The sequence below is a fragment of the Epithele typhae genome, assembly GCF_022376455.1.
Source record: "Epithele typhae strain CBS 203.58 chromosome Unknown BXZ73scaffold_11, whole genome shotgun sequence".
Taxonomy (NCBI): domain Eukaryota; kingdom Fungi; phylum Basidiomycota; class Agaricomycetes; order Polyporales; family Epitheliaceae; genus Epithele; species Epithele typhae.
The window spans coordinates 413708-440101 of NW_025954202.1; the positions used below are offsets into that span (position 1 = coordinate 413708).

The 26394-nt window shown below is 59.8% G+C and overlaps 7 protein-coding genes across 7 annotated transcripts; 4 read left to right on the forward strand and 3 right to left on the reverse strand.

Annotated features, from left to right (window-relative positions):
- Positions 1-4848: 4848 nt before the first annotated feature.
- On the reverse strand, positions 4849-7593 carry BXZ73DRAFT_43595 (uncharacterized protein; the record flags this gene model as incomplete). Its single annotated transcript, XM_048019175.1, has 10 exons — positions 4849-5099; positions 5159-5297; positions 5349-5756; positions 5809-5856; positions 5918-6124; positions 6179-6559; positions 6616-7213; positions 7279-7409; positions 7463-7520; positions 7571-7593. The coding sequence occupies 10 exons, from the start codon at positions 7591-7593 to the stop codon at positions 4849-4851; spliced, it is 2244 nt and encodes a 747-aa protein (XP_047880016.1).
- Positions 7594-7808: 215 nt separating this feature from the next.
- Positions 7809-9146, forward strand: BXZ73DRAFT_43416 (mitochondrial ornithine carbamoyltransferase; the record flags this gene model as incomplete). Its single annotated transcript, XM_048019144.1, has 5 exons — positions 7809-8201; positions 8266-8693; positions 8750-8903; positions 8963-9036; positions 9092-9146. 5 exons carry the CDS (start codon positions 7809-7811, stop codon positions 9144-9146), a joined length of 1104 nt encoding a protein of 367 aa, XP_047880017.1.
- A 319-nt stretch (positions 9147-9465) lies between these two features.
- BXZ73DRAFT_88907 (glycogen synthase) lies at positions 9466-12310 on the forward strand (the record flags this gene model as incomplete). The annotated part of the gene is made up of 7 exons (XM_048025111.1): positions 9466-9909; positions 10258-10737; positions 10787-10853; positions 10907-11102; positions 11162-11501; positions 11551-11985; positions 12044-12310. The coding sequence occupies 7 exons, from the start codon at positions 9466-9468 to the stop codon at positions 12308-12310; spliced, it is 2229 nt and encodes a 742-aa protein (XP_047880018.1).
- A 297-nt stretch (positions 12311-12607) lies between these two features.
- Positions 12608-15868, forward strand: BXZ73DRAFT_43511 (CBF-domain-containing protein; the record flags this gene model as incomplete). The annotated part of the gene is made up of 6 exons (XM_048019160.1): positions 12608-13035; positions 13132-13366; positions 13430-14064; positions 14122-14524; positions 14579-15355; positions 15413-15868. The coding sequence occupies 6 exons, from the start codon at positions 12608-12610 to the stop codon at positions 15866-15868; spliced, it is 2934 nt and encodes a 977-aa protein (XP_047880019.1).
- A 172-nt stretch (positions 15869-16040) lies between these two features.
- On the forward strand, positions 16041-16867 carry BXZ73DRAFT_99335 (mago nashi; the record flags this gene model as incomplete). The annotated part of the gene is made up of 7 exons (XM_048027967.1): positions 16041-16072; positions 16140-16145; positions 16206-16321; positions 16417-16480; positions 16531-16618; positions 16676-16765; positions 16817-16867. 7 exons carry the CDS (start codon positions 16041-16043, stop codon positions 16865-16867), a joined length of 447 nt encoding a protein of 148 aa, XP_047880020.1.
- Positions 16868-17083: 216 nt separating this feature from the next.
- Positions 17084-18321, reverse strand: BXZ73DRAFT_75888 (uncharacterized protein; the record flags this gene model as incomplete). The annotated part of the gene is made up of 5 exons (XM_048022302.1): positions 17084-17099; positions 17159-17259; positions 17322-17587; positions 17648-18184; positions 18243-18321. The coding sequence occupies 5 exons, from the start codon at positions 18319-18321 to the stop codon at positions 17084-17086; spliced, it is 999 nt and encodes a 332-aa protein (XP_047880021.1).
- A 6110-nt stretch (positions 18322-24431) lies between these two features.
- Positions 24432-25283, reverse strand: BXZ73DRAFT_99338 (uncharacterized protein; the record flags this gene model as incomplete). Its single annotated transcript, XM_048027968.1, has 6 exons — positions 24432-24447; positions 24511-24611; positions 24678-24790; positions 24854-24949; positions 25002-25157; positions 25214-25283. The coding sequence occupies 6 exons, from the start codon at positions 25281-25283 to the stop codon at positions 24432-24434; spliced, it is 552 nt and encodes a 183-aa protein (XP_047880022.1).
- Between the last annotated feature and the right edge of the window lie 1111 nt (positions 25284-26394).

Here is a 26394-nt window from a genome sequence, read left to right on the forward strand (position 1 = left end):
CAACCAAGGATTCGAAAACTCAACGACCAACGTGGGGAAACCCCGAAGATTGGACAGAAGAAGACGGGCTCTTACTCTTCAAGGACAGAGTATATGTTCCTCCAGATCAAGAACTCTATTGAGACATAGTCAAACTATACCACGAACCAGCAGTAATGGGCCATCCGGGCATTCAGAAGACGTTTGACCTAGTACGAAGAGAATATATATGGAACGGAATGCGAAACTTCATCACACAATACGTCCGAGGATGCTCTAAATGCCAGACACTCAAGGTTAACACACACCCAACGAAACCTGGCCTGATCCCCATCACACATAGTGGCAATACACGACCGTTCGGAGTAATCACCACGGACTACATCACCGATCTCCCACCCTCAAACGGCTTTGATGCAGTACAAGTAATTGTTGACCATGACGTCACCAAAATGGCGATCTTTGCACCATGCACGAAAACCATTACAGCAATAGGAGCATCCAAACTCCTGTGGGAACAAGTCTTCAGCCGTTTCAGACTCCCCGACAAAATCATATCAGACCGAGGTCCACAATTTGCAGCAGAGGCATTCAGAGAATTACACAAGGCCATGGGAATTGAAACAACAATGAGCACGGCTTATCACCCACAAACGGATGGACAGACAGAACGAGTCAATCAAGAACTTGACCTGGCACTACGAATCTATGCTGCGAATGACCCAGATCACTGGGCTGACCGCCTCAAGGAATTCGAATTCACACACAATCAACGTACTCATTCAGTAACTGGAAAGTCGCTGTTTGAACTACTCTATGGATACCAGCCAAACATAGCAGGAACGGTCCGCAGCAACCTCAAACATCCTAGCACGCAAGAACGGCTAAAACAGCTCAAGGCCAATCAAGAAAATACAATCGCCACACACAATCAGGCCACCACAGCAATGGCACGATGGTCACCAGCATGCCCAATCACGCTCAAGAAGGGTGACAAGGTGCTGTTAGAAGCAACAAATCTCCGGCTTCCATACCCCTATTGAAAACTAGCGCCCAAACGACTCGGCCCATTCTCTATCTCCGAAGTCATGGGGCTGGTCACATTCAAACTTGTGCTTCCACGCAGTTGGAAGATACACCCCGTATTCTATGCCACGCTGCTCACGCCGTATCGGACGACAAAAGAACACGGCCCAGACCTGCCCAAACCACCACCTGACCTCATAGAAGGTCAAGAAGAACACGAGGTGGAGGCCATTCTCAAGCACCAACTGCAGGGAAGCAGATCGAAGCTGAAGCTCTATTATCTTGTCGCATGGAAGGGCTGGGAACCAGCAGAAAACTCATGGGAACCAGAACACCACCTGACCAACACGCCAGACATTCTCCACGCATATAAGAAGGAGCATCGACTATGAACCATCCCCCATCCCCCACTCGCCACATCTGACTCGCTCTCAAAACTCGCACCACCGCAACCATGCCTCGTACTCGTAACCCCACTCCCAACCCGTGCTCTACCCGCTCACGGGCAACCTCTACCACCCACTCAGCTATCTCAACCACTGGACGTACCGTCCCCCAGTTCATTACCGACAGGCCCCTCATCTCGTACCAACACCTCCCGGTCACGTTCCTCTGTAACAACGCCCCTGCCCCGTTCGGCCTTCGTATCGGATGGGTGATCGCACACCCTGACCTCCACGACCAAGTACGGATCCGTACCGAGCACATCCCGGGAGCCACCTACTGCATCGAAACCTACTGGACCTTCACCGACACCTACCAGACTCACCAAGAGGCCAACACGTTCATGCACCGGGCAGCCAGACCAGCGCAAGTCAAGGAGAACGCGCAACGAGCTGCATGCGCCACCATGCACCTCCTCATCCGAGGAGCCGAGCTCGCAGTCCGCCAACTCGCCACTTACCAGGTTGGACGCGCCCTTGCTGATCTGCTCCCCTGCTGCAAGCAACACACGGACTACACGTGGCATGGACAAGCGTCACCCACCCCCGCCAAAGCCGAACACAACAGAGCTGCATGGGAAGAACAGGAATACCGGACACGCGCCGTCGCAGGAGGATGGATGGGCATGGAGAGTTCGGCCGTAGAATGGGGGTCACCGATGGAAGAAGAAGACGACAATGAGGAACCTACCACCCCCACACCAGGTCTGACCCTATCCGACATGATCACCGCCCTCAGACCTCGTGGATCCCATACCCCACCTCCACGCCCTCCCACTCCAACACCACCCACGCCGTCTCCAACCGCACCAGCCGTTCATCATTACGTGGATGACGAGGTACACTACGAACTGGTCATCCCAGTCCAGGCCCCACCCCCGTATGACGACAATGACGACGACATGGGCAACGACGCAGATTCGGAAAGGGAAGAAGCCTCCTCCAGCGACCACAAGGACAAGGACGATGCCCCACGAATGGAACTCCTACGCGCCTACAACCCCGTCGCCCAACCATTTCGCCTCAAGGGAGCCACAGACCGCTACGCCCTCCGAGGCTACCTCTCCATGAACCACTTCATTAGGGTGTACGCTCTCGACTGGCCGGCACGGTACTCACCCGAGAACATCGAGTTGAGGATCGCTGCCGCCCTCCCCTACGTCACCCTGGGCATTCGTCTCAGCCTCAAACTCCATGTCCTCAATGTCGTGGCACAGTGGTGCAACGCCCACTGCGAAGAGGTCGTCGACAATCGCGTGATCGATGCGGGGCGTTGGCAGCGATTCCTCATGTACTACAGCCAGTACCGACGTGCGGGGATCCCTCTGCATGGTGAACCCGAGATGTCACTCGAAGAGACGGTCCACAAGGTGATCGTCAACCTGATCAAACGACTTCGCCAGATCGGGTACCACCCTCATGAAGACCCCGACCTGGATGCCGACAATATCTTCGGAAACTGAGGGTTGGGACAACCCTCACGAAAGGGGGAGCTGATGTTACGAACACCATGCGTACGCCCACCCTTTTCCTTTCCCCTCGTCATCTCCGTTCCGGACTATGCCTCGCGCCCTCAGGGGCTACTGTAACACCACCCCTATCCTGTCTCATGCTGCTGCGCAGCCTCGTTTTGGACATGCACGTGCCTCATGGCAACCTCGCGGCACGACACCCCCTCACACACCATTACCATGACTCGTACTGACTCGTATGGACTTGCTGTATACGCCCTATTACGTCACCCCTCAAGCACCATGGCCTCAAGGCCTTTGTACTTATAAGAGGGACGACGCAGCATAGTGCTCCCCATCTTTCGACCTCCTGTATAGCTACGTCCTCTCTGGCCTAGTGCCAATTGACTCTCTTGCTTGCCCTCTACCTCGCTCGCTCACCGGTCCACTCGATAGTGCACCGTGCTTACTCGCGTCGGCATCAAGAGACTTCTCACGGACATAACCACCCGGCGTCTAGGCCTCGTTTCCTGACGGAACTCGGACTTCAACGTAACATCTTCCACCAATAATCATCAAATTTGTGATCCAAGTTCTATATATGTTTCTTCACACAGCACAGTAAGATTTTCAATAATTGGACATTAAGACAAGAACATATGAAGGTCACACTTTCAATGTAGCCCTTTTTTCTGAATATATGTCACATCTTCACCAAAACATTATCTTTTCACTTGCTTCTTTTTGCAATTCACTCTGAATGGACTCCATTTATGATTCTAGGTGTACATAAGACAATGAATGTACATGCCATATCACTGTGGAGTATGTTATTCTAAACTGGCATATAACAAGATGCCTTTTTTACCCCCTATCCACCTGCAAGTTCATATTATAGAAGCTCTCACATACACCTATCTGATATAGAACTTAGCCAGCCAACTAAATGCTTGTATATGTTTGTATGTTGCACACATTTTGGGGGGTGTCGTGGAATGGACTCTGGACTCGCCCTATGTATTATTTTTCGCCTTTTCTTTGCCTTTTCTCTGCCTTTTACTATATTGGAAGGTTGCTCCCGCGCTTAAGCGCTCATATTGCGGACTCACTTAGCACTTGCACTTTGTGTCCTAGCCCTCATCTCGACCTCTTGGTCTTTGTGGGCTAGGTGAGTATCTCGATTGCCTGTATGTATGTAGAGCTTTGTTAACTTGGTCTTTATGGGTTAGACATCCCTCGTGTGACTCTAGTTTGCGTCTGCTTTGCGCCTCATGCCGGCGACGCCTCTGCAGTACTACATTGAGGTCATCTAACCTCCATCTACACCCATCCGCCCCTCCCTCTCCTCTGATTGGTGTTCGCGGCCCGCTCCCACGTCAGGGGGTGTAAGGGCTTGGTGCAAGTACACCTAGCTAATTGTAGCTATTGTATTGTGTACCATCAGGTGTGCATTTTAAATACAAGCAGATACCAAACTGAATAGAGAGAGACAGAAGGCAGGGCAGGGCAGGATAGGTGAACAACAAGCACAGGCAGCAGAGTGGGGAGGTGCCAGTGAAGACCAGGTGAGGCACAGTATGGTCCAGATATATTGGGGCTATTAAAGGTGGGTAGTGGTTTGGTGTGGGCAGCAGCCATCAGGGGGTGCAATGCACAAATCTGCTCACATGTCCAGGAAAGCATGAAGGAAGGCTGGGCTAGGCCTTTGGGAATGTTAGGGGAGGGGGGTGGGGACTCAAGCATATCTATTGTTTCTCTACAGGGTGAGCCTCTACTGTTCACAGGCTTAGAAACATTCACAGTTACCAGAAAGGGAATCACCCTGGGGGGTGATCACAGATCAATTGGTTGTGATATTGTGAGGTACAGGTGACAGGTATTGAGCACATAAAGAGTGCAAAAGGACCCTCTGAAGGTCGGGAACAAGATTACTGCAAAACAACACCTATCTAGTCATCTCCGTTAGAACTAGCAACATCACTCCCCTCCTGATCTTTGCCCTGGGGAGCCGTATCATCATCAGCATCAGTCTCTGCATCCGGCGAAGCAGCCGCAACAACCACGAAGCCCGACAACGGCGCAGCAGACGCCCCTCCGTCCGCTTTGCCCTGCGCCGCTTTCCACGCGTGCGCCATCTGGAGGAACTTGAACGTCGTCGGGTTCGACTCGCGCTCGTCGTCGGCGAAGACGATGTCCCAATCTGCGCCGGACACACGATCAGCCAACGTGCGCGCGAAGTCGCAGAGGACAACAACTCACCTTCGACCGTCTGCCCGGTCTCCTTGTCCACGATGCGCCGTTTGCTCGTGATCGGCATCATGCCCTGCACCTTGACGACCTCCTCTGCGGTGCCATACTTCTCCTCGAACGTCTTCCAGATCTCAAGCAACACGACGCGCTGCGAACTTCCGGTCAGCACCTGGCCCTGGACGATCGCGCGAGTACGCACCTCGTGCTTGAGCCCCTTGCCTTTGAGATCCTTGTACGCCCGCTCGAACACCGTTCGAGCGCGCACCGGGTCGCCCTCGACCATCGGCACCTCCTCGTCCTCCTCGTCCTCCGCCTCCTCGCGCAGTGCGCGCGCGACCGGGATCGGCTCCGCCTCGAACGTCGCGTACGAGATCCAGACCTTGACGTGCCCGGAGAGCTCGACGAGGCGTTCGTACAGCGCGCGCGCGCGTTCTCGCTCGCCCTCCTCGGTCTCGAAGTCGATGTACGCCTTCCAGAGGAGCTCGGGCATCGAGAGCGCGTTTTGACCGATGCCGAGCTCATAGATCGCGCGCACGCGCGCAAAGTCTTCGAGCTGCGCCTCGAGCTCAGCGTACTTGATCCATGCCGCCGAGTTGGTCGGGTCGAACTGGAGCGGTATCAGCTTCTGGGTGTGGCGCGCACGGCGACGGCATCCATACCTCAATACACTTTTCGTACAATGTTCGAACACGGTCGAATTCGCGCAGCTGGTAGGTTGAGGTCAGTGTTTGCTACTAGGACCTGCAAGAACGGAAATATACCACATACATCGAACTCCAGTTGAATGTAGCCCTTGAAAAGCGCCTCCTTCGGGCACATTCCGATGGCCGTGCCAAGAATCTTGCGTGCCGCAGTTAGCTGCAGCTGCCGGACCTCGAATCGCGCGAACATGATCCACAACTTGGCGAATGTGAACTGCTTGTGTGGAACGACCCGAACAGCGGTTTGGTATATCTGCCGTGCCCGTTCGTAATCCTGTGCCATGACAAATTAAAAGGGGGCATGGCGGAGAAGAGACGTGATACATACCTTCGTCTCCGTCTCCTCGAATAACGCATAGAAGAGCCAAAGGAAGATATACCGTCTCCAATGCCGCTTCTCTCCTCCTGGAGGTACTTGCGCCACCGCCCTTTCATACACTTCTCGTATCCGATTTTGTGCCCGCTCTTCCTCCTCCCCTGAGGCGCCTTCGTCCTGGAGGTCGTGCAGGGCTCCCTCCTCAAGTCGGGCGTAGTCGAACCAGACGTCGTAATTCCGCCCGTCGTGCGATAACTCCTCTTCGTACTGTATGCGTCGCTTGCCGAGAACCGTGGATTCCAGTGTGGTTCGTGTTCCGTGCTGCTTCTCGAACTTGGTGTACGCAGCATACAGCGCAGCCGATTTTGAGCGGGGAAGTCTTGAAAGCGCGAACTGTTACGTGACCCCCGGTTGGAAACGTCCTAGGTATGACAGGTTCGAATACGCACCTTGTAAATCACCCTCGCCCTCTCGTACTCCTTCAACCGCGTCTCCATCTTCGCAAACGCGTTGAACACAGCCTGCGCCTTCTCGATCTGCTCCTTGTCGTCCCCAAAGAACTCGAGAGCAGTCTGGAACACCTCCCGCGCCTTGTCCAGCTTCCCCCTCTCCTCCTCGAACTTCCCCCACTTGACCCATACCCTTGGCTCTGGCCGGATGGCCACCCAGCGCTCGTATATCGCACTCGCCCGGTCCGGCTCCTGGTACCGAAGCTCCATTTTGATGTACGCTTGCCACGCCTTATCGTCCGGTTCCCACTGCATCCACCGCTCGAACACCTGGCGCGCGCCCGGTACGTTCTGGAGGAGCTCCTCGAGATACACGTACTTGTACCACAGCTGGTCGACGCGCGGGAGGAGCGTCACCGCGCGGTCGAAGAGGTTGCGCGCGTGCTGCACGTTCCGGCCCTTGAGCTCGACCTCCGTGTACGACAGCCAGAGCTGAACCGAGCGCGGGTCGACGTCGAGCGCGCGCTCGAAGACAGAGCGGGTGCGGGCATATTCGCCCTGGCTCGCCTCCCAGTTCGCGTACTGCAGCCATTCTTTGCTGTGGGGGGTAAAGAGAGGGATGGGTACGGGAAGAAGCGGGGTTGAGGAGGACGGGGGACGTACATGCTCGACCTCGTCTGCCGGATACGCTTCTCGAACTCTTCGCGTTTGCGACCGCGGTACTCGTGAAGCTCCTCGAAGTCCTCGACACGCTGCTTCGGTGCGCGGAACTGGGACTCTTGGCGCTCTTGAGCCTAATAGCTAGATGGTCAGAGCTGCGATATTATGTCTGGGGAAAAGAACACACATCTCGGAGGAGCTGCTCAGCAGTAACCTGGATGGCCGCTGGGGCCCTATTTTTGATCCTGAAAGCAGGGTTAGATAGTGCACACCATGTGTCCAGTATTTTCCTCACTGTGGAGCACGGCCGTCCTGCATCGTGCCGGCGACGGGGGTGGGAGGGGGAAGAGAGAAGCTGAAACAGCGCTGTGGCGAGCGCGAACGCGACGAGGACGGAAGTGCACCTGGGGTTAGGGGTGTCCTTCGAGCGTCTACGCGTCACCTCTCGCGCGAGTCACCTGCATTTCTGTGTTGACTCGCTTTCACGTCCTTCCCGCTCTCTTTCTTTCTTCTCTCCTCCCCACGAAGCCGCCATGGCGGGTATCGCAAAAGCCGTTCCGCACCTGATGACCCTCGCGGATCTCAGCCCCGCGCAAATTCGGCACATCGTCTCATACTCCTACCACCTCAAACGGACCTCCCTACCATGGCTCGTCCCACAGCTCTCCCGGGCACACTCGTCGAAGCTCCGAATGCCGTCGCAGTCTCTGTTCAACAAGTCCATTGCTCTCTTGTTCTCGAAGCGCAGTACTCGCACGCGTCTCTCGGCGGAAACCTCTGCGTCGCTGCTGGGCGGCCAGACGCTCTTCCTTGGCAAGGAGGACATCCAGCTCGGCGTGAACGAGAGCGTGCGTGACTCCGCGCGTGTCATTGGAGGCATGTGCCAGGGCATCTTTGCACGCGTTGGTGCGCACGAGGAGATTGAGGTGCGTATCCCGGTCGTCGCTCTAAACGCACCCTCTGACGTCGCGTCCCGCATCGCTCTCACAGGAACTGGCGAAGTACTCGCCCGTACCCGTGCTCAATGCGCTCTCCTCGCTTTGGCACCCGACGCAGGTGCTTGCGGACCTCTTGACGCTGCACGAACACGCCCACCTGTTCGACGCGAGTGCGAAGGCGCCGTCGCCGTCGAGGACGACGCGGCATAACTTCTCTCAGAACTACATGCCGCTGTCGGAACCGCGTTCGCTGACGGTGGCATATGTCGGCGACTCGGCCAACGTGCTGCACGACATGCTGGTGACGTATCCGCGGCTGGGACACAAGATGCGGGTTGCGTGCCCAGCGGATGAGAAATACCGGCCGCCGAAGGCGGTCTGGGACCGTGTGGTGGAGCTGGGCTGCGACAAGGATATCCTCATGACGAGCGACCCCCGGGAGGCGGTTCACGGCGCGGACCTGGTCGTGACCGACACTTGGTGAGTGCGAGTGGAAGTGACTGGTGCTGGCGAGTGCTCACTGTGGACGGGGACAGGATATCGATGGGGCAGGAGGCCGAGAAGGAGCAGCGGTTGCAGGACTTCCAGGGCTACCAAGTGACGGAGGCGCTGTGCCGGGAGGGCGGGGCGAATCCGGAGTGGAAGTTCATGCATTGTCTTCCGCGGAAGCAGGACGAGGTGGACGACGAGGTAAGCGAAGATGAGCCCTGGAGGAAGGCAAGAGAGCTGATCCGAAGCATGCGCTGCAGGTGTTCTACGGGCCGCGGTCGCTGGTGTTCCCGGAGTCGGACAACCGGAAATGGACGACGATGGGGATGTTCGAGTACGTGGCTGGCTGCTGCCTGATATACGCAATGCTGATCTCGGCGACGGAACAGTCTTTTGTTCGGGAAGTGGACGCTCGCCGTCCCGGAAAGGAAGCAGGAGCAGTGAGCAACGGAGGACGGGACCGGGTGGGCGGCGGGCGGGATGGCGAGAGGCACGTTGGCTGATAGCGAGTAGGAGCGTGTAGCGTAAACCGCGGAGTAATCGCGACGGAGTAACCGTGGCAGAGACGATCGCCGTTGTCTGCCTGCGCGCGCCGGATCCTCGTCGCTGGACTGGGCGGTGGGCGACGGCGCGGACGCTCGATGCGGCATAGGCGGGCGGATGACGTCGTGGGACGCGACTCGTCCTCCTCCACTCCCCGCGCTCGTCCCACTTCTTAACTCCCCCCACCACCTCCCTCCCCCACCCTTCCGCTCCACACACCATGGCCGAGGCCAAGCGCGACGTCCGCAACGCCCTCCTCTTCGAGTGCGCCTGGGAGGTCGCGAACAAGGTCGGCGGCATCTACACCGTCATCAAGACCAAGGTCCCCGTCACCGTCTCCGAGTATGGCGACCGCTACACCCTCATCGGCCCTCTCTCCTACAAGACCGCCCCCATGGAGGTCGAAGCCCAGGAGCCCACCGACCCCCATCTCGCCGCGACCCTAGACAGTATGCGCGCCGCCGGCGTCAAGATCCTCTACGGCCGCTGGCTTATCGAGGGTGCCCCCAACGTCCTCCTCTTCGACACCGGCAGCCAGTATTCGCGTCTCGACGAGTGGAAGGGTGACCTCTGGAACCTCGCAGGCATCCCCACACCGCCCAACGACCACGAGACGAACGAGACGATCGTGTTTGGCTATATCGTCGCCTGGTTCCTCGGCGAGGTACGTTCTGCTCTCGCATTCCGATGTCCCCCGCATATATCCGCCCCGCCTGGCCGCAACCATCGCCGACGCGCTCGCCCGGATCTTGTGCGCGCTCCCGCCGAACAAGCCCCTTCTCTCGCTAGCCGTGGGCAACGCTGCCGCGCGCCGCGCGCCGCCTGGGTCGAATAAGGCAACGGCGTATTGACCGACGCTCGTCGCGCCAATGGCCATCGCGTCAATTGCCCGTTACGCGCTGCCCATTCCCAGCGGGTTTGGGCACGTGAACTCCATCGTCTCTAGCTCCGCGTCCCATCAGAGTCAAACCTTCCGCGCGTGCCGGCACTGACCTCGCACTTCTTCCTTCAGTACGTCGCTCGTCAGCTTGACAAGGCCGTCATCGCCCACTTCCACGAGTGGCAGGCTGGTCTTGCCATCCCCCTCTGTCGCAAGCGCCACATCGATGTCACGACCGTCTTCACCACCCACGCTACCCTTCTCGGGCGCTACCTCTGCGCAGGTTCCGTCGACTTCTACAACAACCTCCAGTACTTCGATGTCGACCACGAAGCCGGCAAGCGCGGCATCTACCACAGATACTGCGTCGAGCGTTCTTCCGCACACTGCGCTGACGTCTTTACCACCGTCTCTCATATCACCGCCTACGAGAGCGAGCACTTGCTCAAGCGCAAGCCAGACGGTGTCCTTCCGAACGGTCTGAACGTGGTCAAGTTCCAGGCGATGCACGAGTTCCAGAACCTGCATTCAACCGCAAAAGAGAAGATCAACGACTTCTGTCGTGGGCACTTCTACGGCCATTACGATTTCGATCTTGACAACACGCTCTACGTGCGTCTGGCTATTTCTGCACTGAATGCGGTCCTGATGCTTTTGGCAGATGTTCACTGCCGGGCGTTATGAGTACCGGAACAAGGGAGTGGACATGTTCATCGAGTCCCTTGCCCGTATGTCTCTCCGCCGTCTCTCGCCAAAGAGCGCCATATGACGTCACAAATAGGTCTCAACTTCCGTCTCCAGAAGTCGGGGTCTAAGATGACTGTCGTCGCCTTCATCATCATGCCTGCAGCCACACACTCCTACACCGTCGATGCGCTCAAGGGCCAAGCTGTCACAAAGCAGCTCCGCGATACCGTCACGGAGATCCAAAACCGTATAGGAGCGCGCCTCTTCGACCATGCCATGCGCTCAAACGGGTATGTCCACTACATTGCAGGCCGTTGTACGGATCGACTGAGCTTACGGCGGCCTACAGCGAGCATGCCACTTTGCCCACGGCGGAGGACCTACTCTCGGCAGAGGACAAGGTTTTGCTCAAGCGGCGAATCTTTGCCCTCAAGCGGAACGCGCTCCCGCCCGTCACTACCCACAACATGGCCGACGACTCGAGCGACCCGATTCTGAACCAGATCCGCCGCGTCAAGCTTTTCAACCACTCGAACGACCGTGTCAAGATCGTATTTCACCCTGATTTCCTGAACAGCAACAATCCGATCCTCGGCATGGACTACGAGGAGTTCGTTCGTGGCTGCCACCTGGGCGTCTTCCCTAGTTACTATGAGCCGTGGGGCTACACACCTGCAGAGTGCACAGTCGTACGTTCTTCCGTCGTCCCCCCATTCTTCCGCTGAGATCGTCTCGTAGATGGGTATTCCGTCGGTCACAACGAACCTCTCAGGCTTCGGCTGCTTCATGCAAGACCTCATCGACCGCCCTCAGGACGAAGGGTGTTATATTGTCGACCGTCGGTCACAGTCGGCGGAAGAATCGGTCAACCAGCTCACGGACTGCATGTTCTCGTTCGTCTCCAAGACTCGTCGCCAGCGCATCAACCAGCGCAACCGCGTCGAGCGTCTGAGTCCGCTCCTGGACTGGAAGAACCTAGGGATCGAGTACTCGAAGGCACGCCAGCTTGCGCTCCGCCGCGCGTACCCCGACTCGTTCTACGGTGGTGAGGGTGAAGAGGACTTCGACCTCGGCATGGAGCGCATGACGCTGCCGATCAGCGTACCTGCGAGCCCTCGGTACAAGATGTCAGGTATTGCCACGCCCGGGGACATCGGCACTCTCACCGAAGAGGCACGTACCGCAGTCGTGTATGTATGTCTACTCCCATGCTGACGGCTTGCGGCTTTAGATGCAGGCGCTTGGCACCTCTGACTACCGCGGCTACCAGTGGCCGTCGCAGCAAGACGAGGACGATGAGGGATACCCATTCCCGCTGGTCATGAAGGTCCGCTCGCGCGCGAACTCGGCGGTCATGTCCGGTGCAAGCACTCCTGGAGGCGGTCGTTCGAAGAGCTTGAGCGAGGGCGACCTCCGCAAGGCCGATGCTGCGCTCAGCCACGTCACCGACAGTGTTGAGTCGCCCGTTAACGGTATCAACGGCACCAACGGTCACTGAACGTACCACGGTTGCGCCGAACGAACATCACGTCTTGTAGATTTTTTTCTATGAGCTTCGCCGCCGCTCGTGCAATGTGCTTTTGTACTTTTAGCTGTAGCGTTCTGCAATTAAGTAGTTGACCTTCGCAAATGGCACTTCCGATCTCCGGAGACGGCGGGCCGTGTATGTGGGCGCCTATTCAGGAAATTTCGACCGAGTCCATCTGCCTGCATACACCCACTGCCTGGCTCCTCTACCCGGCCTCGACGGCCACCCTCGCTCTCTTCGTCCCTCCTTTTCTCTGCGCCGCCAACCATGGCACCCAAAAGCGCATCCTACACCATCGAGCCCACCCCCTCCTGGTACACTGCTGTCCCTTCGCTCACTCCCTCCAAGACCGACCTCCCCACACCCTCTGCCTCGCAGCTGAAGGAACTCTCTGCCCGCGCGTCGCGGATGCTCGAATCCGACGCGGAGCGGTACTCGGCGGCATCCGCAGCGAGCAGCGCCGCGGATGCGCACTTCCTCAAGACCGTACTCGCGTCGGGCACGCTCTCCGACCGACTCTCCGCGCTCACGCTGCTCGTGCAGGCGAGCCCGGCGCACAACGCCGCGGCGCTCGAGAGGCTCCGAGAGATGGCCCAGCGCGGCCGCGCCAAGGGCGGCCGCGACGAGGGCCTCAAGGCCGCGCGGTGCGTCGTCGACTGGTGGGTCGGCGGCGGAGGGCCAGGCAGGAAGCTGCGGTGCGTCTCGTCCCGTCCTTTCATGCGCCCCCCCTTGCGTTCTGGCTCCATGTCGTACCTGCCGTGGATTACAACTGGGCATTGACATCGCCGCAGGTACTTCCGCGACCAGCCGCTGCTGCACCCGGCAGCAACGGACGCGCACCTCACCGTGTGGTACTTCGAGGACTGGCTCAAGAAGTTCTTCTTCTCCTTCCTCCAGTGCCTCGAGGCCCTCTCCCTCGACCCGCTCACGTACGTGCGCACCCAGACGCTCGCGTTCCTCGCCACCCTCCTCCGCGCTCAGCCCGAGCAGGAGCAGAACCTCCTCCGGCTGCTCGTGAACAAGCTCGTGCGTCTCCGCGTCCCTCTCCTCTTCTACGTCTTTACGGAGCTGACAGACGACGGCACGCAGGGCGACACAGAGAAGACCGTATGCTCGCGCGTGTCCTACCACCTCCTGCAAGTCCTCCAGGCCCACCCCGCGATGAAGGCGGTGATCGTGCGTGAGGTCCGCGCGCTCGTCTTCCGCCTGCCCGCCTCGACCGCCGCGCAGGCGCAGGCCGCTGAGCCGCCGAAGAACAAGGTCATCCGCTTCACGGACGACGGCGAGGCCCCCTCCAAAAGCGCGAAGAAGGGCAAGGAGAAGGAGAAGGACGACCGCTGGAACTCGCACGCGTGGTACTACGCCGCCGTCACCCTCAATCAGATCGTGCTCACCCCGACGGTGGGGGACCGGACGGTGGCGCGGACGCTGGTGGAGATGTACTTTGAGATGTTCGAGGAGATCCTTGGGTCGAAGAGCGAGGAGGATGAGGCGAGCGAGGACGAGGCGATCGACGGCAAGGGCAAGGATACGAAGAGCAAGGGCAAGGCTAAGGGTCCGGGAAAGCCTCACGGCAAGTCGAAGAAGGGTAAGGAATTCAAGGGTGATGCCGGGTTCACTGAGGTGGAGGACTCGTCTTCGAGGCTCGTTGGTGCGATTTTGTCTGGGGTCAACCGCGCTCTGCCATTCGCACAAATGCACCTGAGCAGCGACAGCTCTGCCGTGTAAGTCGTCCTGTGCGCTCGTAAGCTCATTTCCAGGCCTGACCTCGCCCTTCTCAGATTCAAAAAACACATCGACACCCTTTTCCGTATCACTCATACGTCCACGTTCAACATCTCCCTCCAAGCCCTCACCTTGATCCTCCACATCACTACCACCCTCTCGTCCGCCGCTCCTGCCGACAAAGCCTCCACCTCGGCAGAGAGCTCCAGCTCTGCCTTTTCCACCGCCATCCGTGACCGATTCTATCGCTCGTTGTATGCTTCCCTTATCGACCCCCGTCTCAGCGTGTCGAACAAACAAGCACTGTACTTGAACCTCGTCTTCAAAGCCCTCAAGGTTGATACCGACGCAGCACGAGCTGCCGCTTTCGTCCGTCGCTTCGTGCAGGTTCTCGCAAGCGGCGTTGGCGCCGCCGGTTCCATCGAGTTCGTCGCGGGCGGTCTCTATCTCTTGGGAGAGGTGAACTATCCCGCTCCTCATCGGCTCCCCCGGCCGCTGATCCCCGTCCTACAGCTCTTTAGTACGACCCCCTCGCTCAAACAGCTCCTGAGCAGCCCAAAATCCAAGTCGGCCCCTCCCCCCGACGCCGCAGCCTACGACCCGCGCAAGCGCGACCCGCAATACGCGCACGCCCTCGCCTCGCCGCTCTACGAGCTCCTCCCACTGCTCTCGCACTACCACCCCACGATCGCGCTGCACGCGTCGCAGCTGCTCTCGGGGGCGCCGATCACGGGCTCGCCCGACCTCGCGCTCAACACGCTCGCGCACTTCCTCGACCGGTTCGTGTACAAGAACGCGAAGAAGGCGAAGGCGAAGGGCGCGAGCGCGATGCAGCCGAGCGTGGACCCCGCCCACGGCGTCGCGCTCGTCAGGGGCGAGGCGAGCGCGGGCTTGGGCGTGCCGGCGAACGACGAGCGGTTCTGGCGGAGGCGGGCGGAGGACGTCCCGGCGGACCAGCAGTTCTTCAGGGCGTTCTTTGCGAGGAAGGAGGAGCGGGATAGTAAGAAGGCGGCGAAGGTGGCGAGAAGGAAGGGGAAGGGCGCGGGGTCGGACGAGGAGCTGGAGTCACTCTCTGGTGAAGAGGAGACGTCGAGCGAGGGAGAGGAGGAGGAGGAGGAGGAGGAGGAGGAGGAGGAGGAGGAGGAGGAGGGTGGAGAGGAAGATGAAGATGGGGGCGAGGAGAGCGAAGACGGTGGGTTCGACTTGTCGAGCAAAGGGCAGAAACCTGGGATGGCAGCGAGCAACGAGGAAGAGGAGGACAGCGACCTTGAGGAAGCGGAGATTTGGAAGGTACGGATCAACGTTTTGTTCGAACATTGGTGTTCTTCGCTGACTGCTTCTCTGCAGGCCATGAAGGCGACAATGCCCGCCGAGCTGGAAGACGATGGCCTCATGAACGATAGTAGTGAAGAAAGTGACGACGTGCCCTCGGATCTCGAAGGCACGTCGGACGACGAGGATGAAGCGGATGAAACGGAGCAAGACCATGGAGCAGACGAGAACGAGGACGCCAACGACGATGCGTTCTCCTTGGTTGAGGGATCTGACGCCGAAGATCTGCTTCCTCTCGACGCGGACGTCCCAGAAGGTCTCGTCGTCTGGGACGGTCCAGATGGCAGCGACAACGACGAAGAGGAGGAGTGGGGGGGAGTGTCGTCGTCAGCAGGGCCGCAGAAGGGAGGAAAGCGGAAACGAGAGGAGAGCAACAGGGCTCGGCGGAAAAAGCTGCGGGCGCTGCCCACGTTTGCGAGCTACGAGGACTACGCGAAGCTCATCGAGGGCGAGCCGGAGGACAACATCTAGTTGTAGTCATTGTGTTACATGCTTCACCTATCGCTACTGTCAATAGTTCCTCTTTCTGAAGTTCGGGCAACGAGAATGCGTGGGAACTTCGAGCAAGCCGCACACGTTGGCGCGTGTTGGCCTGCCCGCTCTTCGTCCTCGACCACCACCGTCTGCCTGCTCCCCGCTCGTCATGTCCTACGAAAACGACCCGTTCTACCTCAGGTGCGACGGCACGAAGATAGCGTCCCGGCGTGCGCAGGACTGATGTCTTGCTAACGCCCCCATTCAGATACTAGTAAGCCACCCTCCTCTTCCTCGACGCGTCCAGCGGGCGTGTATGCTAACGCGCCACCAGCACAGGCCACTCTGGCAAGCACGGACACGAGTTCCTCGAGTTCGAGTACTCGCACGGCCGTCTTCGTTACGCCAACAACTCCAACTACCGCAATGACAGTCTCATCCGCAAAGAAAGTGCGTCCTTTCTCGTGTATTCTGCGCGTGTATTCGATGTGGATGGCGCGGAGGTCAAGAGGTGATGTATTGAGGCATATATGCGCGCGTTTTAGTGTGGGTCGGGCCTCTCGTGGTGAAGGAGCTCAAGCGCATCATCGAGTCAAGCGAGATCACCAAGTACGCCTCGTTTCTCCTATACCCGTTCTCCACGTTTGACCGGTCCACAGGGAAGATGACACGAACTGGCCAAAGAAAAACATCGTGGGCAAGCAGGAGCTCGAGATTCGTGTTGGCAATGACCACATTGCCTTCGAGGTGCGTCACTCTCTCACTGGAAGAATTATTTCTGTTGATGCGCGAGGGGGTCTATAGACAGCCAAAATCGGCTCGCTCGTCGATGTTGCAGACAGTGAGGACCCCGAGGGTCTTCGCGTGTTCTACTACCTTGTGCAGGACCTCAAGGTGAGCGCCCTTGGTCATCTCACGCCAGCACATGCTGACGCGCTACCTCAGTGCTTGATCTTCTCCCTCATCTCCCTTCACTTCAAGATCAAACCTATATAGTGGCCACTCGGGGGTTGTAGCCTATTTCCCAAAAGTGCTTTCGTCGTTGCTATGTATCTTGTATTCGTGCTTGTTGAGTGGATTGAGAACTGCCTCACAGGCCCATGTGCTCCTCATCTCATGCGCAAGCCATCGCATTTGTGTGGCAGGTAGTGGAATACATGGAACCCCACTTTGCAAGTCCTCTAGCACGGTCTTTTCCCCATCTACTGCCCCTCAAGAGTGCGCCACGCTGCGTGGAAGATATCATCAGGATGGTCAACTGAAGAGCTGGGTGGAGTAAACACTCACCCCACTTCCCAAAGGCCGTTAGAAGGAACGCACAAGCCCTCGGACAAGACGGGCTGGTTGGGCGGGAAGCACTGGCTCGCCGCTGCGGATGCCACTTGGGCCTGCACGCGATTCCCCAAAGTCGTCAGATTCGCTCGTACCGAGCACACAACAGTCGACGTACCAACGAGGTCCAGCAGTACGAGAGCGGCTGGGGCCCGTTGTTCTCGAAGAAGAACCGACAGGTTCCAAAGGAGATCGTCTGGACGTGGTTCGGCTGGACCGTGAACTCGGGGGCTGTCCGGATCGCCGTGAGTAGTCTGGGTGCGCTCCGTGGCGCTATATCGAACTCACCGATTTGACCGTTCAGGATGGTGATTGAGTTCACGAGCTGCTGGCAGTCTTCCGAGACCGGGGGGAGCTGTCCCAGCTCTCCGCACACGGTAGTGCCTGCGCAAGTTGGGTCGACTCGTCAGTACACGTCCTGCTGCCCGCAACCCGTCCACTCACAGATCTCTCCACAGACGTCAGTCACGGTCCCACTCGGCGCAGCCGCCGACGTCGTGACGGTCACCGTCGCAGTCTCCGTATCCGTTTCGGTCGCGGTGGCGGTCTCAGTCAATGTCGCGGTGTCGGTCTCGGTCGTGGTCCCGACCGAGGTCACCGTCGTGGTCACCGTCGACGCCGGCGGCACGCTCGTCTTCGTCGTCGTCTTCGTGCTGGTCTTTGTGCTGGTCTTCGTGCTTGTCTTCGTGCTCGTCGTCGTCGTCGTCGTCGTCGTCTTCGCCGGCGGGTACGGCGGGAACAGCCACCACAGGAGCCCGTCGAGCACGCCGCCGAGGAGCCCCTCGCTCTCGACGTGGTTCGCGTGCAGCGCGACCGCCGCTTCCGCCGCCGCCGCGCACGAAAACGTCGAAAGCTCGATCGACGCCCCGAGCTCGGTGACCGCGAGGCTCGTAGAGGACACGAGCTGGGGCGTCGACCCGGGGCACATCGGGCTCGTGTCCGTGCCGGTGCCGTTCCCTGAAGTGGGGGTGTCCTGGCGGACTGCGCGGGGGGCACGTCAGAACGTTCGGCTGGGCGAGGGCAGGGAAGGGGGACGTACTGCGAAGGTGGGGGCTCGCGAGGGCGAGCGTGTGCGCCCAGACGGCGAGGACCACGAAAACAGTCGAGAAGGTCTTCATGCTGAACTGCGGGGAGGGGGGGCGAGGGGCGAAGGGTGAGTGCACCGCTGCTGATCCGCATTCGCTCGCTTAGCAGATTTATACCGCAGCGTACGGTCGTGCCAGTCGGACCCGCACGCAGGGCATCATTCGTTGGCCGCCTTAGTCCCGTGTCGCGTTGAATGCACTGCAGGCGAAGTCGGTGGCCGGGCTGTCTAGGTGGACACGGGGAAGAGAGAGGTACCGCGTCAGGACTCGCCCATCGACGGCTGTGTCTGCACCCGTCTAGGAACCCCGCGTTGGGTGCACGACCGACGTCGCCGGATGTGTTGGTGAATGTACAGGGGACACGTCCAACAGACGTACAGGATTGGCAGAATAATTGAAGAGAGCCTGGCGCCGCGGCGGAATACATTCGAGGCTTGTGGACGTCGGACACGATGCACGGCGAGACGGTGAGAAGCGTTGGACCTGGACAGATGCAGCGCTGCGTTCCTCGGCTGCACCGCGGCCAGGAACGAATGCGACATGCGGTCGCATGGTCGTGAGAGCCCGGTGCAGTGTTCAAGAACTGGGCGATCGGTCGAGGCCAGACGGAGGACATAAGACGGCGGGGACCGTATGTCCGCGGGCTTCCGACTTCCCACAGGAGATTCCGGAGATTATGGACGAGCCTCGAGAGCCTCTTTACGAAAGTTTCCGCGGATATCCTACCAGTGCCGAACTTAAAAGGCTGTTTGCCTATCTCGTTCTCGACACGGCCGCATCTGTCGTTCCGGAAGGGAGGGCACGCACAAGCACCCTCCACGGGGATAAGGAGGTCGAGGACGTTCACCTGCTCCGACCAGAGCGCCGTTCGCGAGCATTGATTTGCACCCGCTGAGATGGCCGAGTCCGGTGAGCAGCTGGAGAGCTTCTGGACTGTATGCGCACTGGTTGAAACAGACCACGGGCGCAGTGCAGCGAGGGAGTGAATAGCGTGATGAAGGGCGAGGAACAAGGGGCAACATCTTTGTTGGCGTAAGAACGATGCACGTTCGCGCGGTGCGGCGGGAGAGTGGGTGGTAGCAGTTAGAGCGCCATCCAGTCCAGATGGCGTTCCAAGCAACCTGCCAGCCCATGGCAGATCTGGATCACTTGTGCAACTTTTCTCTCATCAGATATATTAGTACGTGACGTTCGCCAGGCATAAAGAAAAAAACAAAAGGGCCTGGTCGGGAATTGAACCCGAGACCTCCGATCGCGCCCCGAGCGGAGTTCCCGACCCACCCCCTGCGGAGGCCCACGCCCCATCCGAAGCGCCCCATCCCTCCCCCGCCGCGATAGCGGGGGAGGGATCGGGGCGCGTAGGGGGGCGGGGCCGGAGCGGGGTGGGGAGGGGACGGAGCGAGGGGTGCGCCGCGAGGTTTACCGAGCGTGGCGAACACAGGCGGCGCAGCCGCCAGCCTCACGTGCGGGCCTCCACGTGCGGGCCTCCACGTGCGGGCCTCCATGTGCGGGCCACATCCGCGAATTAGGCGCCCGTCGCGAGCCAAGGAGGCGCGCGCGCAGCTGGGTGACGTCATGCAATCGCTTCAAGGATTAGGCGCCCGTCGCGAACCCCAGTGGCGCAGCCGCCGGCCACACGTATGCCGCCACCCCCGACCCCCGAGGTCGTCCGCACCATCCCTTTCCTCTACTCACAACGGTGCCCATCCTGCACCATGTTTTCATCCACCCACCTCGGCTTCCACGCATATGTGCCCGGCGGAGACGACGTCCCCCGTCGTTTAGACGCCCGTCCCTTCGTGGCCGCAACTCATCGCAACGCGGTCACGTGATCACAACCTCCCTTGCACTCGTCCTCCCTCCTCCCTGGCCCTCCTCCCCAACCCCAGCGCGTTTCTCGTGTTCCCCAACGGATCCGTCGTATTTAATGCCCCGCCCCTCCCTCCTTCGCCCCCATCCCCTCTCTTCCCCCTTCCACCACCATGTTCCAACCCGGTGGCCTGCCCCCTCGCCGAGCCGCAGCGGCCGGACCGTCGTTGGCCCTTCCACCCGACCTTGCCCCAGTAAGTCGCCTGCTCCCTCCTCCCCCAGCCCCGTCCCTTACCCCGCGCATATAGTCGCTCCCTACCTTCGGCCTGCGCCGCGCCACAGTCGCCGGGCCGTCGTGGGCCGCTCTGCCCGACGCACCAGATGATGTAAGCCTCCCTTCTCCCCCAGTTCCGTCTTCTCATTGGCGCATATAGTCCCTCCCTTCCCACATCCCACCCCTCGCCCGCCCCAACAAAGCCGTAGCCACTTGGTCAAGGCTCTCTGCCGTCGCTCGGGCCACCTCTGGCCAAACGGAAAAGGACTATGTCCAGTCTGTCGTCGACCAGATCGAGAAAATCGGTATCCGTGCCAACCCCTTCACCGTCGCCCAAAGGACCCGCGCCCGCGAGATGTGGGAGGGGTTCCTGTGCCACTTCGATTTTTGCAAGCCGGCCGAGTACTGGGCTTCTCCTGTCATCTTCAAGTACTCTGCCACCTTCCTCAAAATGCGGGTAAGCTTCCACCTCTCTCTCCCCACACCCCTTCGCCCACCCTCCCCCAACAGGTCGATGCCGTCCGTGGCCGGTTCTCTCACAAGGTCAAGGCCGCCACCCTCTCCCACTGGTTCACTACCCACATCGCCAACGTCCTCGTCTTTTCTTACGATCCCGCCACCAAAGAGCGCGATGGCCCCGCCTTGCTCTCCACCGGTGGCCTCTTTGACAAGCTCAAGAACGCCGTCATCGCCCGTGAGCCCCGCCCCCTCTCCCTCCCTCTCTCCCTCTCTCACCCGCACATCCCAGTCGTTCAAGACGAAGGCCTCGACCGTTACCGCCAGCCTGTCCAGTGGCTCGGTCCCGACGAGGTCTGGCTCGTCATTCAAGAGGACCTCGCGAACACCACCCGCTGCAACCGCCTCCACGCCCTCCAACGCTTGTCGCTGATCACCATCGCTCTCTACACCGGCCTCCGCCCTGGCTCGTTTGTCGCTTCGTGCAAGGAGTACGCCACCAAGGGGCGTTATATCAAGCTCCGCGACCTGACCATCACCCGCCGAGCACGCGGCGTCTTCGAGATCGACATCGTCGTCCGTCACTTCAAAGTCAGCCCTCCCGTCCTTCTCACTCCCTCCCATTCTCACCCCTCCCGTCCAGGGTGACTACCTCTCGATCGAGGCCCAACAGGTCACCTTCACCTTGTCCCCCGTCACCAAGCCCCACAACCTCGTCTTCGAGCCGCAGGTGTACCTCATCCCTTACCTCCGCGAGTGCGGCGTGTTTGAAGGCAACCCCACCATCACCGAGATCATGAGCGACGAACGCATCCAACTCAAAATTGGCGATGATTTCCTTGATCGCCCTCTGTCAGTCTCCCCTTTGCGTACGCGTCCTTCTCGCTGACGTCCTTTCAGCTTTTGTGCCTACGATAACTCTTGCGACAACGGTCTGCAATTGGACGTGCCGACCCTCACGAGCAGGGTCTATGATGTCTTTCGAGCGCTCTGCCTTAACGCTGGCCTCAACACCACCCGCTTGCTTTACGGCATCCGCAGAGGAGCCACCACCCACGTCAGCTAAATCTGACATTTGTCCTCGAGTCCCTCTCTCACCGCCTCCTCCCCGACAGTACGCACTCGTCTTTGATGAGAACATGGGCTCCATCATGGCCCATCATGGCCAGCGTGGTGGCCCCAACCGCACCTTCAACAAGTACTACTCGGGCGTCCAACGCACCCTCGACCTGGTGCCCATCCGCCTTGGCGAGCACGACCACATGCTCCCCGAGATGACCAAGGTACGTCCTCTGCTCCTCTTTTCTCCTTCGCCCCACGTCTCACCGCACCCCCACCACAGGCCCGGGTTGACAGGAGCCGTCAAATCCATCAGGTCGCCATAGGTGTCATGCTCGCTCGTGCCACCATGCGCGCCCGTCTCGACGCCGCAGGTGTTCTTGACACCGACACTGACGACGACGACGACGAAAATGATGACGACGACGACGACGACGACGACAGCGACGACGGCGAAGGCGATGCGGAAGACCCGGACGCGCTCCCCGTCCGTATCCTCAATCAAAAGACCCGGCAAGGCACCATCACCGTTGGCTCCGTCAAGCATTCTGCCGAGGACAAGAAGAAAATCGATGTCAGTTCGGTCTCTCCTCTCTCGTAGCGCCCTATGCTCAGCACCAGTCATCCAGGACCTCGTCAAGAAAGTCTTCGAGGACACCATCCTCGGCGACTACACCGAGTTCCAGGAGCTCATCAAAACCAAGAAGACGAAGGCGTTCCCTCGTGACCTCTCCTACAAGAATCGCCAGCCTGCGTTCGATGAGCACTTTCGCAAGTGCACCTACTACGACGAAGCGAGGGCTGAGGAGGTAACCTTTCACCCGTCCTCTATTGTACCGCTCACTCCTTGTCCCTTTCCCTGTCGTCCCGGACCACAGCTCATCAAGAAGATGAAGGCCGCCTATAGTGCGAGGGTGAAGATCAAGGCAAAGTTGGTGAGGACCCTCTCGAGGGTGGCAACGAAGAATCACGCCGCCGCTCTCGGAAAGGCAACCCAGTCCGCGGTCCTCAACGACCGCAAGGCAGCCGCCGAGAAGCTCGACCAGGATCTCAAGAACCAACCAGCTCAGCTCTTGACCTGGTTTCACAGGTCCACATCCGGGGCCGAAGGTGCGCCTCATGTTTCCCGGCCCCTCGTTCTCGCATCGAATCACGTCCAGATCCAGAGGACGGCGACGCAGACCCGTGGGGCGACTACGTCCGGGGCGACGCTCACGCTCACGCTGACGACGCCGTCGTCGAGGCCGTGGAGGACAACATGTACGACACCATGAAGGTCTTCCCTCGTGAACTCTGCCACCAGGTCCAGTCTATGCTTGCTGACACCGGCATCGCCTCCCGTCATCGTCGAGACGAGTCCGATGCGCACCCAGCAGACGACACCGAAAACCAGCCGCCACGCCCGGCCACCGCAACCGAGTTGAAGCAGGACCGTGCCAAGCAGAACCGCGCCAAGCAGAACCGCGCCAAGGAGTCGGAGGCCAAAATTCAGAACGCGATGATTGGCGGCCAGCTCGATCTCTTCAACGACAGCACAGAGCCCAATCGCCAGCCGGAGCTCGACATGTTCGTCCTCCGCGAGGCGATCATGACCTACAACTCTGCCCCGCTCATCAGCAGGAGGGAAGACGTCGCAGCCTACTTGGTGAGCCTTCTTCGCCTTCAGCAGCCGGGCGCTCACCAATACCTGCCAGCGCGACGGCAAATGGTGCTGCGATCAATGCGGGAGCAAACGGCCTTCACGTGCTGCTCTCAAAACTCACATCGGGTACGTATGCGCACGTCTTGCGCGCAGCTCTACTACCCTTTCCCCGCTTTCTTCCGCAGCCTAAAGCACTCCGAGTGGGCGCAGCTCTACCAGCAATGCAAAGCCCGTTCTCTCACCAACAGCCACCATGGCTATGTCTTCCAGTGCCCATGCTGTGATCCGGACGCCGCAGGCCAGAAGCCTGACCAGTGAGTCGACCCCCTCGACGCACGACCGGCCGTCAACGGCTTCCCTCGGTCCCTCCCGTACAGCGGCTCGCGCAACCGGCTCCTCGTCCATGTCCTCACCGAAGATTGCAAGAATGGCGTCGAGAACCGCGAGCATCTCCAGAAGTATCTACTGGTCATCGACCAGGACACGCGCGCCATCCAGGAAGGAAGACCGAAGAAACTTAGGAAGTTGCTCAAAAAGGCTGTCGAGTACGACTTCAACAACCAGAGCCTCGACGTGCAACCGTCTGCAGATACAGCCCTTTCGTCCAAGGCAGCCGGCAAGCGGCGCACGGCGACGACTTCAGAGGGCGAGAGCCACACCACCAAGCGTGCTCGCAAATCAGGTCAGTCATTCGACACTAATCTGCCGGCTGGCCCGTCACTGTCGCCCTCCCCTCCGGCGGTCAAAGTCTAGGTGCTCGGCTTGAATTGTAGTGAATCGTGAACTTGTGCGCAGTCGTCTCGTTTGTAACCGCCCGTCTTCTTGTACCGTCTGAAAAGCGCCGAAATTGTAGCCTTCATATGTGTTATCGACCTGTCTGATGATGCGCTATCTGGGGCCGATTCAAGAGTGCGCGATGCTGCAGGGAGAAGCCGTCGTCAGCGCCCGCTGGCCGCGGAGGCGAGAGATCGAGCACACGCACCCGACACGCCACGTCCCGTCGCTCGCGATGCACAGGCCCTCCGAGTTCACGGGCTGCACGGGCGGGAAGCACGCCGAGCCCGCCGCGGACGCGACCTGGCCCTGTAAGACGCCACGCGTGTCGTCAGTCGCTATATATATGCGCACCGTCGAGAACGGGGGACGCACGAAGGAGAGCCAGCAGTACTCGAGCGGCTGCGGCGAGAAGTTCTGGAAGAAGATGCGGCACGTCCCGAACGACAGCGTCTGCATGTGGCCCGCGTCGACGGAGAACTCTGGCGCTGTTTCACGGGTCCGGTCAGCGACGTCTTCGTCAGACGGAGAGGGCAGCGGAGGGGACCGACCGACGGAGCCGTTGAGGATGGTGATCGCGTCGAAGATGACGGAGCAGTCGCTCTGGTCGGGCGGCAGGTCACCCACGACCGCGCACACATTCGTGCCTGTGTCTCGAGTAAGCAGTGACTGGGGCAGAAAACAATGAGGGTCACCCACAGTTCACCCCGCAGACGTCGTTCGTGGTGCGGGCGGTGAGGGAGGAACCCGCCGCGTCGCACGCGAACGTCGTGAGCTCGACGGTGCGGTCCCCGACGGCGACGGCGGACGCCTTGACGGGCCGCGCGTTCGGGCACGCCACCGCATCGCTGCGCGCTGTGAACGTGCATTTGGGTCAGCACGAGCCCGACGGGGAGGGAGGGAGGGCGTACGAGTGACGAAGGCATAGCTGCTGGCGACGGCGACGGCGAGCGAGAAGAAGGCGGCAGAGACTTGGATCATCTCGGAGCAGGTGGAGGAGCTTGGAGTTCGGAGGTCGCTGGGTTTGCGATACCGTCCTCTTCGACCGAGGCGCAGTTTATATACCGCGTCGGGCGGCCCAAGAGGATGAATACTAGACCGTGCATCGCGAACCGCGCACATCGCCGGGGACTTCGGGACTTAGATGCACGTCGAGGACCGTGCTGGCGGCGGGCAGGGGCGGGAACAGGCACCGACCTCTGTGTGGCAGTCGCGCGCAGAACCGCGTGCTCTAGACCGCGTGGAAGTCATCGGGAGTTTGTGCGCCGGCGACGGGGGGCGGAGTTGTAGGAAGGACGATGGGTGAGTTTGGCGCGGTGGACTGCAGCCGCGAGGGCGAGGCTGGTACCTTTACTTGCCGTCGGCTGAAGGGTGGCGCAGAGAGCGCGAGGCTGGACCCCACGGGGAAGCGTGGGGAAGCCGGGTCTGGGTACGCGTTATTGTCTGCCGCAGGTGTCGACCATGAGGCCGGATGCGGGTGCGTAGGCGGCGGGTCGGAGGTCCGGTGAGTGACGTGGGACGGCGCTGGAGAGAGACAAGTCGCTCGAGGGAAGGGAAGCAGGACGAGCGGCGAGGGCACGAGAACGGCTGGCCACCTTGAGGGCGTCTGAACAGGTTGGTAGCCAGGTGGTGTGGTAACTGCGCACGCTGCAGAAACGACCAATGCTCGTCGTCTGGCAGCAATGGGAATGTTAATGGATAGGATTAGCTTCAGCGAAGTACAGGCGATCGCACCTTGGAAGCAGCGACAGGGATGCACAGAACAAGGCATCAAGTGTTGAATGAAAGCCGCGCTTGCGAGGCTCCTTCCCTGCGTTTCTGGGGTCGCTCTTGGTCGTTAAATGCGCATGCGTTGTGTGCGAAGAGCCGCGGTTGGGGGTTGGAGACAGGCCGGCCGGAAAGCAGTGACCGTTTGGTTGCCGTTTGTACCTCGAGAGCCTGAGATACGGCGCATACATCCGATGAGCCAGGGCTTGACCGATTCTCCGGCGATGGACCGTGCTGAGTAAGTGTCGCCCAAGGGCAGAGAGACGAGGGGGCCGGAGGATGAAGGTGCGAGTCGGAATCGAGAGCGCGATGGATGCGAAACGAG